The 11,840-nt window shown below is 43.2% G+C and overlaps 1 protein-coding gene across 1 annotated transcript in view; it reads left to right on the forward strand.

The window, feature by feature from the left end:
• SLC25A33 (solute carrier family 25 member 33) overlaps positions 1-11,006 on the forward strand; it is a 28,960-nt gene extending 17,954 nt beyond the window's left edge. The window contains exons 3-7 of the mRNA XM_036823973.1: positions 1,456-1,533; positions 3,686-3,786; positions 5,755-5,821; positions 9,072-9,352; positions 10,522-11,006. Coding sequence (XP_036679868.1) covers positions 1,456-1,533; positions 3,686-3,786; positions 5,755-5,821; positions 9,072-9,352; positions 10,522-10,724 — 730 coding nt within the window. The 3' untranslated portion in view covers positions 10,725-11,006. The remainder of the gene's footprint in view (positions 1-1,455; positions 1,534-3,685; positions 3,787-5,754; positions 5,822-9,071; positions 9,353-10,521) is intronic.
• Positions 11,007-11,840: the final 834 nt, after the last annotated feature.

Raw genomic sequence — 11,840 nt, forward strand, 5'->3', positions numbered from 1 at the left:
TATTTGTCGTTTTTCCCTGGCTGCTTTCAATAATTTTTCTTTGTCTTTAATTTTTGCCAATTTGATTACTATGTGTCTCAGTGTGTTTCTCCTTGGGTTTCTCCTGTACAGGACTCTGTGCTTCCTGGACTTGGGTGGCTATTTCCTTTCCCATGTTAGGGAAGTTTTCCACTATAATCTCTTCAAGTATTTTCTCCGGCCCCTCTCTCTCTCTCTTCTCCTTCTGGGACCCCTATAATGCGAATGTTGTTGTGTTTAATGTCCCAGAGGTCTCTTGGGCTGTCTTCATTTCTTTTCATTCTTTTTTCTTTATCCTATTCCGCAGCAGTGAATTCCACCATTCTGTCTTCCAGGTCACTTATCCATTCTTCTGCCTCAGTTATTCTGCTATTGATTCCTTTTAGTGTAGTTTTCATTTCAGTTAATGTATTGCTCATCTCTGTTTGTTTGTTCTTTAATTCTTCTAGGTCTCTGTTAAACATTTCTTGCATCTTCTCGATCTTCGCCTCCATTCTTTTTCCAAGGTCCTGGATCATCTTCACTATCATTATTCTGAATTCTTTTTCTGGAAGGGTGCCTATCTCCACTTCATTTAGTTGTTTATCTGGGGTTTTATCTTGTTCCTTCATCTGGTACATAGCCCTCTGCCTTTTCATCTTGTCTATCTTTCTGTGAATGTGGTTTTTGTTCCACAGGCTGCAGGATTTTAGTTCTTGCTTCTGCTGTCTGCCCTCTAGTGGATGAGGCTATCTCTGGAATCTATTTGAGAAGATGAAAAAGTTCTGGAGATGGATGCTGGTGATGGTTGTACAACAGTGTGAATGTACTTTTTGCCACTGAACTATACACTTAAAAATGGAAAATGGTGAAAATTTATGTATATGTTACCACAGCTAAAAGTTTTTAAAGAAAAAGCAGGCAGAGTATTCTCTTTGAACTTGATATACTAAGCTTTGGCTTTAAAGAGCAATCATCCGTCCCATGAAAATTACTGGATTTTTCTATCCCTCATTTCCCTGTTTAGGGCTCTCCTATAATAGGTAAAGATCTAGAAGATAGGATTATTAGAAATAAGGAATAAATCCAAAAGAAATACCATCCGAGGAAATTTCTCAACCTGTTTCTCAGTGAATCTTGTCATAACAAGGACATCATTTCCTGTTTCAGACCCTTTGCTGCTCTCTGCCTTCCTAGGATGTCAGTGGGTAGTGCAAACCCTGAACACCTTGCTCCTGCCTGAACAAGGGAGATTTTGAAGCATGTTTTTTCACTGTAGTAATGAAAGCAGTATTCATCAGTTTTCTGATTTTGTATTGTAATATAATCAGATAAGACCCTGGGGTTTTGTAAACATTCTGTTCTTTATTCAGGGAGCTAATGTGAAGGCTGACCCCTTATCATTTTGCACAGGCCTTGCCTAAGGATTTTAAAGCTACATCTTTTCTCGTTATTCAGGTCGATCTTGGAGAAGGAGGGACCAAAGTCACTTTTTAGAGGCTTGGGTCCAAATTTGGTTGGAGTTGCACCATCAAGGTAAGCATTAACCTTTCGGCTAGCTCACTGCATACAGTATCTAATACACTGAGTCCTTTCTTACTGGAGGGGCAATGCCACTAGATGTCTAGTTTCTTTTTCTGTGGAGGATTTGCCAGAGTGCATCTGACATATAGAAATGGTGATAACTGTTGGCGTGTCTTTCAGTGTGTGCGTGAGAAAGAGATTCTTAGTTATTTTGTTCTTAAGTTGAGAATGATTCTGCTCCCGTCACGTGGTGTCCTCTCTGGGTGTTTGCTGCTCTCAGTATGGCGTGCGGTCAGCAGCATTGGCATCACCTAGGAGCTTGTTAACACTACGCGATCTCAGACCACACCCCAGACCTACATCAGAATTTGCATTCTGCCAAGACCCACAGGTGATTCATATGCACTTGGAAGCACTGATCTAAAGCAATTTTAAAGGCTTCCAAGCTTACTTTATTTAAAAAATTCTTATTTGTGTTACAAGGTTTAATTCTCTTTAAAGCTTATTTGAATATATCAAGCTGCATTGTCCCAGTGCAGTAGCCCCTGGTCATGTGGGGCTACTTAAATCAATTAAAATTAAAAATTCAGTTCCTTGGTCTCACCAGCCACATTTCAAGTTACTTAGCATTCATATGTAGCTAGTGGCTCCTGTGTTGGACATCATAGGTATAGTACATTTCCATCTCTGCAGAAAGTTTTTTTCGACAGTGCTGATACAGAGGATAGGCGTGTGCGGATATGAAAGTGAACGTCTGCGTGTGCGTGTGTGTGTGTGTGCGTGCGCATAGCAGCGTATCTCTGAAAAGTAGGTAAGAAACTGCTTCTAGAAATTGCCTCCTGGGAGGGGGAGCTCAGTGACAAGGGTCACTTACGTGAATCCACATAGTACTTGAATAGACTTTAAGCAAAATTAATCTTTATAACAAAAATGAGAATTTTGTTTTATACAAACTGAAGACTAAAAGCTTCTAGAATACTTGCATATCAGTGCCCCAGTTTATACACAGATTTCCTGAGGATGTTGTAAAAATGCAGAGGTCCAAGAGGGAGGGGATATAGGTATACATATAGCTGATTTACTTCATTGTACAGCAGAAACTAACACAACATTGTAAAGCAATTATACGCCAATAAAAAAAAATGCAGATTCTTACTAAATCCTTTTGTTCCTTTGGAATTCTGTAGCTTATGTGTATAATCTATTGAAGATATAGAAAGTACTAGTCTGTGAGGTTATATGAGGTATGCATTATTAAGAGAAGGCAAACATACTGCATATATGTAGTAAATTTTTAAAATGGAGTCAGATCTACTTGTGGACAGTGCTAATTTCTGTCAATCTGATATAGAGTCCTGGCCACCACACCCATTTAGAACAGTTGGGACCTAGAAAAAAACGAAAGACTGTTTTATAACACATTCATGATACGTAGTCAGGATCCTAAGTTGAAAAATACATTCTGTAATTGATCCACGGGCCAGCTGAAAAAAAGCATTTTCCCTGACATTGCTGGTGAAGAAGCAGGGAAAATCACAGCCAGGCTCTGCTCTCCAGCCCCAACAGGAGAGGAGACAGAAGTGGGGAAGCAGGCAGAGGCGGAGAAGAGAAGACCGGAGAGCCAAGGTGGGGGGCCCGCCACCCCCAGCAGTCCCTTTCTGGGGCTGGGAGCACGTCAGTGGAGGGCGCACGTGATGAAAACGCATGTGCCACCATACGTGTTCCTGTGTGATCCTGCATCATCAGGAAAAACATTCACAGTACATCTGACATACTCATTTTGGTGTAAGGCAGGACAAGTGTGGTATGTTTTAGAAATGTATTATAAATTTTAACAGTTATAGTATATGTTGGTGCTTAAAAGGATTGGCATTCATCCAGGATGAAGACTGTAAACGGACTTTGTATGTATATTACCAAAACCTCATTTTCCTCAGTTATTTTGGGCACGTCCATCATCATTGAGTACTTTCTGGAGGGACAATCAGGAGCTTCCGGAAGATGCCTGCAGCAGGTTTTGGTTTTAGCACAGATAAGGTCAAGCTTTCAGTTACATGTTAACTTCTTTCCCATATTGCTAAATTTGTCAGGGGTTGTGGAAGGACATACGTATTGTATAGCGTCGAACCAGCGTCTTGATAGCATTCTCTCTTTGTTCTAACAGGGCTGTGTACTTTGCATGCTACTCCAAAGCCAAAGAGCAGTTCAATGGCATTTTCGTGCCTAATAGCAATACTGTGCACATTTTCTCAGCTGGCTCTGCAGGTATGTTACCGTAGTGAGTGGAGATGAGTTGCTCACTTTCCTAAAGCATGTGTTGTACCAAACAGCTTTCTCCAGGAATTAGAAATTAGGTGTCTGCTTCGTTTGCATCTAAAATCATTTTCCTAAAGCTTTATGTTAGAAGTGATAAAACATGAGTGTTTGAGAGCGGTTTATAACTTGCTTCCGTTTTGTTTTACCCCTGAAGCTTTTTATTCTCCCTCAAAATTGACATGTTCTCATGCATGCTACTGGTTAGTGTGATGTATCTTTTAAAGGAATATTAATGTATTTTCTTGCCTTTTTATTACATTATTTTCTAAAATTCGAGCTGCTTTTTCTGTGGCTCCCGACGGTGTCCAGCCTACCCTGAGTACAGTTGGCACTTCTGTCCTTAACAGTTGGATTGTATGATGAGGGCTCAGGGCTTGTAGCGGGATTCTTGGAGTAGGATCAGTGATAGATTAGGTAGCTTCTGTTCTTTTTTGAGGGAATCATTCCACCTACCATAGAAAATTCACAAAAGGATTTTTTCCCCAGGAAATACTTGGCAAAAACATGGACATGTAGATTTCTGAGAGAAGGCTATGTCTTTTTCGATGTAACTTTTATGTCTATTTAAATAGAAGGGTATTTTAGAGAATTAAATTGGCATTTTATGAAAACTTTCTACCCTCCAAGTTGTACGTATCAGTTTTGTCCCTGTTACTCCAAATGAAAGTACTAGTAATCCATCTGAATAGTTACAGATAATGATTTCTGGACCCCAAATGGGAAATGACATTAGCAGAGCTGCTTCACAACAAGAAAGGTGTTTTACAGAATATGGAGCTCTGAGAGGAGTGCGTGGGGTTCAGAGGAGGTCAGGCTTCACTGCCGAGGCCGATAGGGCGTTAGCGATACGCGAAAAGCTGTGCCCCAGTTTTGTAACTTTTGCAAAATTAACTTAGAGGAACCTTGGTAGATAAAACAGACCTGGAGGGAGATTTTTTTTTTTTTTTAGTGAAGTCTTTAATTTGCTGTTTTAAGGAGCTAATGTTTCTGTCATTGTTTTTTGTTTTGTTTTTTTTCCTCCTTCCTGGTAACATTCAGCTTTTTGGTTTTTTTTGTAATTCTAGTATAGCTGATGTACAAAGCTTTGTTACTTTCAGGTGTACAGCAGAGTGATTCACTTTCTTATGTATATACACACACACATATATATTCTTTTTCAGCTTCTTTTCCATTCTGGTTTATTATAAGATATTGAATATAGTTCCCTGTGCTGTACAGTAGGTCCTTGTTGTTCATCTGTGGAGGGAGATTTTTAAACCATTATCTAGGGTCCTATTATCTAATCAATCTACTTAGACTGTGGATGAGGTATTCCAGAGGACTCACTGTGTGTCAGGTCAGTACTGCTTTTTTGGTTGGTCTGGAATGATTAACAATATTAAGATGGAGAAGACTTACTTTAAAAATGGTTACTATAGGCAGATCAGTCTTAAAACTTTGATTTCCTAAAATGGTCGGGTATTAAAATGTCAAAGTTTGGATTCAGGTAAATGGAGATTTAGTTTCTTCTATTTTAAGTTATATATCAGGTACCCTTTTGGATTAGATCAGCAACTTTTTAAAACAAATTATTTCTGAACCTGAACCTTTCCATTGAGTTTTAGAATAGTTTCATATATATTTACCAATGGAATCACATTAACAGGAATGTCAACAGCACCACCTAGCGGCTGAATGGACTAGACAGGGCTCTAGAAAATTGAGAGATATATGTTAGGTCCTACATACCAGTAGATGTTACATTTTAGGGGACTATAGCTTCCATCTGTAGTATGGAAATATAACTGCTTCCTACCATCCGTTTTTATTATTAAGCCATTGAAAGCCTGATTTCAAAGTTTATCACATGGAATAGACAGCTTTAATAAGCATTGACTCTGTTCACTGATAACATTTTCTATTCTTTTTTTCTTCCAGCTTTTGTCACAAATTCCTTAATGAATCCTATATGGATGGTTAAAACCCGGATGCAGCTAGAACGGAAGTAAGTTGTTAATTGTTCCTTCCTTAATATAAGAACTCTTAGGGCTTTTTTTCTTCCACCAGTTCCAGCTGTGGAGTGAGATGTGTAGCGCGTCCTTAGCCATCCCCATCCTTGTTTTGCCTGAATATAAGCATATGTAGAAACTCCTTTTGTCTTGAGGGTGATACTGCCAAGCCTTGTGGGGAGACAAAGGCCAACAGAAATAACACACAAGGGGGTGTCGGAAGTTCGCTTAGTTGTGGCCCCTGATCTACAGGGTGGTCGGTGGGTCTCTGCTCCTGGATGACCCCACCGCCCCCAAGTTGGAGTGCTGCGGGCTCTCCTCCAGGTGGCCTCTCTTTCAAGTGGGACGATGCCAGGAAGGGCAGAATAGCAAATGCCCCTAGTCTCAGAAGGGGCATTCTAATCTCCAAGGCCCGCAGATATCTGAGATTCCTGTGCTGAAACTAGCCAGGGATTCTTGAGATTTTTCGTGCTGTGGGTTCTCTTGGCAGTCTCTGGTGAAGCCTACAGGTGCTTTTTAGAACAATATTTTTAAAAGCAGTGAAAACCGATTATTGAAATACAATTATCAGTGGGTTTTTTTTTTTTTTTTTTTTTTTTTAAATTTAATTTTATTTTATTTATTTATGTCTGTGTTGGGTCTTCGTTTCTGCGCGAGGGCTTTCTCCAGTTGCAGCAAGCGGGGGCCACTCTTCATCGCGGTGCGCAGGCCTCTTACCACCGCGGCCTCTCTTGTTGCGGAGCACAGGCTCCAGACGCGCAGGCTCAGTAGTTGTGGCTCACGGGCCCTGCTGTTCCGCGGCATGTGGGATCTTCCCAGACCAGGGCTCGAACCCGTGTCCCCTGCATTGGCAGGCAGATTCTCAACCACTGCGCCATCAGGGAAGCCCGGGTTTTTTTTTTTTTAATTGCAATATAGTAATATAATTCTTTAACACATTAAATAAGATCAAAGAGCATCCTGGTAACTACTGTAATTTCAAGTTAGTGAAGATGGTAAACGATGCCTTGTGATAGGATTCTAAGAACCCTTCTGTTACTAGGTTGCCTAGAAGTGTTGTGTGGGGCGCTGGAAACTTCAGCTAGTCCAGTCTAACCTTAAGCTACCCAGTAAAGCACGGGAGAGAGCGAGCAAGAGCGCCCCCTGGAAGTGGAGGTGGGGTCAGCCTTAGCTTGTTTTTCTCTTGAATGACCCCCATAGCCTCTGAATTGGTGTTTGATTCTGTGTTCCCCCTAGTCCGTTCTGTCTGAAAGAACCTTCTAAAATGCATCCGGTCTAATCATTTTGAATAGATTGCTTGCTCAGAATCCTTCGACGAATGTCAGTTACTCTCAGGGTCAAATCCTCACTCCTCGGCTTAACGTTCAAGGTCCTTTGCGATTTTCTAAAAATGTCCTGTGCTCTCGTGCTTCCGTCTCCCTGAATCTGCCGTCCCCTCGCCAGGAATCCCGTTTCCCCTTCTTGTCCTGCAAGCTCCAGACCAGCGTCCTCTCCTGGAAACCTCTGGCAATCACTCCCAATTCCAGGTGTGCACACAGTGTCCTAACGTCACTTCTGTTTAGCAGCGGATAAATGCACGAGTCAGCTGAGAGCCTTTCTTTATATGCATTCTTTTAAATCTGGCTGGTGATGACCCGTGCTTAGGACATTTGAAAGCTGTGTTTGTGTGGGCTGTGTTAACATAGCCCTCAACAATGAGTATTTGTTGCGTGCTTCCTGTGCAACTAGTCACAGCAGAAACAGCAGGGAATAAGACATGGGCCCTGCCTTCCAGAAGCTCACAGCTTCAGAAAATAAATAAAGAGAATTCTAGGCTGGTGGGATAAGAGGCCTGAGGTGCTCCAGGACCCTGGAGGGTCCCTAATGCAGTCTGGGCAGGACGTGCAGCCAGGGAGGGGCTCTTGTGGCATCCACCCTCCCATCTACAGAATAGCCGGTGGCCAGCGGCAGGTGCGAAGGTGCCTCAGTCAGGGAATCTGCTGTGCAGAAAATCTGGAGGCAAGAAAGCGTTGTTCATTCCGAGCAGCAGAAAGAAGGGGTGTGTCCTGCATGCAGATGTGCTGGAGAAGGAGGGAGGTGCAGGGAGATAAGATGGGAGAAGCCAAAAGAGAGGGCCACATCCTTAAAAGCCCTGGGGAGGAATGGGCGTTTGGACTCGGCTTTATTTTGAGGCAGCAGAGAGCCGTTAGAGCAGTGGTTCAGGCGGCCTGTCTGTCCTCCATTAGAGGATATTTGGCAATGTCTGGAGATGTCTTTATCTCTCACGACTTAGGTGGCATCTAGTGGGTGGAGGCCAGGGCTGCTGCTAGATATCCTACAACGCATAGGACCGCCCCCAGCGGAGAATGATCTGGCCCCAAATATCGATGGTGCCGAGGTTGAGAAGCCCTGCATGAGAGGATGTTAAGCAGGGGAGTGACGTGCTTGGCGTTTGTGTTACAAAGGTCACTCCAGGTAGGGAGTGGGGCTGGGGGGACCCAGAACCCTGGTCTGCTGCCCCACGGGAGGGTCTCCCACGTGCGTCGGGTGAACGCTATCCAGTCCTGGGACTCTGTTTGCACCCCGGCAGTTTATGAAAACTCCCTGTCGTGGGGTAGGAGCATCCAAGCCCAAGGCTTTTTAGTTACTGTGTAGTCCATTCTGTGTTTATAATTTCACAAATGTAGAAATAATGGAATCAAAATACACCATTTGGAGACTAGAACGATAAGGAAGAATACTCACACTCACCACCCTGTCGGAATGTTGGGGAGTTTTCCTACAGTATTTTCTTAAAGCATATTTGTACAGTAATCGCAATTATCCTTTACATGTAATTTTGTCCGGCTCTCCACTTTAAGCACTTCCCCGTATCTGACTGCCTTCACAACTGTTTTAATCTAGTGTATGTACCACGGTTTACGTATCTATCCCCAGGTGTAGACACTGGGATTGTTTTGATTCTGTTGCAGTCGTATTTTCCTCTGTGATGCACACCTTCCATATAGCTCTTTCCAAAAGTAGATCGAAGACCCTGAGCACGAGTCTGTGACTCAGTACAGGTGCACGTCCCACCCTGTGGGCCTGTCGGGTGTCCGGGCTGATGGGCCTGGCTTCACAGCAGGCCGGGCTCAGCCAACCACAGACCAGGGAAGACTGTGGCGCCCACCGTGCGATTTCTCTTTAGCTAATCTTTGTGACTCGGTGCAGCAGGCGGGCTCCTTAGCGTGTTGTCGTAACGGCCTCTCGTTGGTCTCCTTTGTGCAGAGTGAGAGGCTCCAAGCAGATGAACACGCTCCAGTGTGCTCGCTATGTTTACCAGACGGAAGGCATTCGTGGTTTCTACAGGGGACTAACTGCCTCGTACGCTGGAATTTCAGAAACCATCATCTGTTTTGCTATTTATGAAAGTTTAAAGAAGCATCTGAAAGAAGCTCCCTTAGCCTCTTCTACAAATGGGACTGAGAAAAATTCCACAAATTTTTTTGGACTTATGGCAGCTGCTGCTCTTTCCAAGGGGTGTGCTTCCTGTGTCGCTTACCCCCATGGTAGGTTTTGCTTTCCTTCCGGAGCAGGAAAATAGCCATCAGTTTGTGTGAGTACATCCGGAGCTCCGTGGCCCAGGTGGACGTGCAAGCCCCTGCAGGTGACAGGGGAGCCGAGCCCAGCTGGCTGCAGCTCACGTGCGCAGCTCACGCGGGCGGTGGGAACTCCGCTTTACTTGGCTCCAGCAGACTGTGGCCAAAACTTGGCTGTGTGGAATGTGGGCCCTGGGTTGTGGAACTTCTGATGTTTCCAAAGAAGCCAAAAATCTGGATTTTATTTAAAATTCCTCAATTTAAAAAAATTATGTAGGAGCCAAGCTTTAAAAAAAATTTCAGCTTCCATTTTGAATGGAGTGCTGAGGAAAACTACTTTGGGTAAGTGTACTTTTTAAGGAATTAATAAGAGACCTAATGTTCTACTGAACTACTTTAAAAAGAAAAAAAAAAAACAGCTTATTTTATTGTGCCATGAAAAACAGGTTTTGTTTTCGAACACCCGCTGCACTGTCAGCTGTGACAAATGCACACGGTCAACTTCTCACAGGTCATTGAGTCCCCGTCATGTGCTGGGGCACCGAGCAGCCCCACGGGCTTGCAGAGAGGGGGTTGGATGCTTCCCGGGTCATGTGCCCTGAAGTCCGCTCGACAGGCAGTCACAAGTGTCATGCTGTGGGTGCCAGGGTGAGGCAGGGCCAGGTGGGCAAGGGTCTGAAAAAGGAGCAGGCTGGACGGAGTGGAGAAGGATCCTGGTAGGAGGAGAAAGTTGGGGAGTACATGGGAAGAAAGTTTTGTTGGAGATGTCACCATACATAATACAAATACACCTCCAGGGAAATGACAGTGTTTACTTCATTGAGAGTAGAAAACCATAAACTATCTTAAAATTGAGTCCCATTCAAACTAAGCTTATTTTTTAAACCCTTAGAAGTTATTTGGTACTTTTGTATGTATACATCAGTCTTGGGACAACTGACCAATTCCCAGAGTTAGAAAATGTTCTGAAAAGAACTTTTAATTGTCTCTGTGTGACTACCCCAACCAAATAGAGCCGAGATGGCAAAGAGCCATAGCTGTACATTAACGTTTATAAAGCTGTGTGCTTCGCGTTCTCTGCACACATTGCTTGGAAGTACAGTTCATCTGTAGCCTGAAATGTGTGTTTCTCTCTGCAGAAGTCATAAGGACACGGCTCCGGGAGGAGGGCACCAAGTACAAGTCTTTTGTCCAGACTGCTCGGCTGGTCTTCCGGGAAGAAGGCTACCTGGCCTTTTATAGAGGACTCTTTGCCCAGCTCATCCGGCAGATACCAAATACTGCCATTGTGTTGTCTACCTATGAGTTAATTGTGTACCTGTTAGAAGACCATGCTCAGTAACAGGCCTGAAAATTGTGCTCTAGAAGAATAAAACTGAGAAACTCTAGAGAATTTTTTTTTTTTCCATTGATGTGTAGAATGTTTGAGACTGAAACAGGAAAGGCCGTAGAATATCTGGCTTGTATCACCTGTTGGACATTTCCTTTTGGATTCATGCTTTCTGGAAGGTTTAAATTCATTAACGTTAACAGTTAATTATAACTTTTGGTTGGTTTTTTTGTTTTGTTTTAACTTAAGAGAATTCAGGATTAAGCAGCCAGTAAATTAAATCATGGTATTTAAGTATAAATTTGTTTTGTGTCCTCTTTTATGTCCGCCATAGGGTAAACTGTAGCTAAGGACTTCAGTGAAGCATAAGCCTAGAAACGCAGAGAAAAACTATCAAGTCGAGGTACAGTTGTTTTCTCATCTGACTGTAAGATCCTGCACTGTGGGACAGGTAGGAAGTGCCACATCTTGATGGCACAGGGCAGACCAGGACAGACTTCCCAGCTAGTCTCCAGACCTTCCACAGATTGATCATTTAAGCTTTCCGGCTGCTGAGTTTAAAAAAATAAGTACAGCTTCCTGACACTAAATATTTTAAATTATAAACCTTTTCCAGAAGTTATCCTCTATCCCCAGTTTGAACCAAAGGCAAGAGTTTTAAAGAATGGTTTACCAACTTACCTTGCCCCTGGATGTACTTCCCCCAGTTCAGCCTAGTCAAGCCCAGGTCCCTTGTGAGAGTGTCGGAGGGCAGCCTCCCGAGTCAGCTGTGAGTGTGGAACGTGCGCGTCTGCAGCCCTGTTCTCGGGGCTCCACCACTGGAGAAGAGGGGCGGGGAGCACCGTTGACTGCCCACCCCTAGGGTAGTGCTCTTTTATTCTGACAGGAGGCATTGGTGGTGTTTAAATACCCTAGAATTTAAGGTTAAAAAAAAAAATCCTAGAAACGAGAAATCACCAGCGTTGTAAACCCCCCCTCATTTTTAAAGGAAATTTAATAAAGGACAGAAAGATAATAAGACAGAAGGCAGGTAAGATAGATGGTCTTCCCATGAACTCTTTCACTGGAATTTGCGTATACTGTACATTAAGGTTATTTTTCAATCTGAATATCTAGAAAGATACTTGA

The sequence above is a fragment of the Balaenoptera musculus genome, chromosome 1, assembly GCF_009873245.2.
Source record: "Balaenoptera musculus isolate JJ_BM4_2016_0621 chromosome 1, mBalMus1.pri.v3, whole genome shotgun sequence".
Classification (NCBI taxonomy): domain Eukaryota; kingdom Metazoa; phylum Chordata; class Mammalia; order Artiodactyla; family Balaenopteridae; genus Balaenoptera; species Balaenoptera musculus.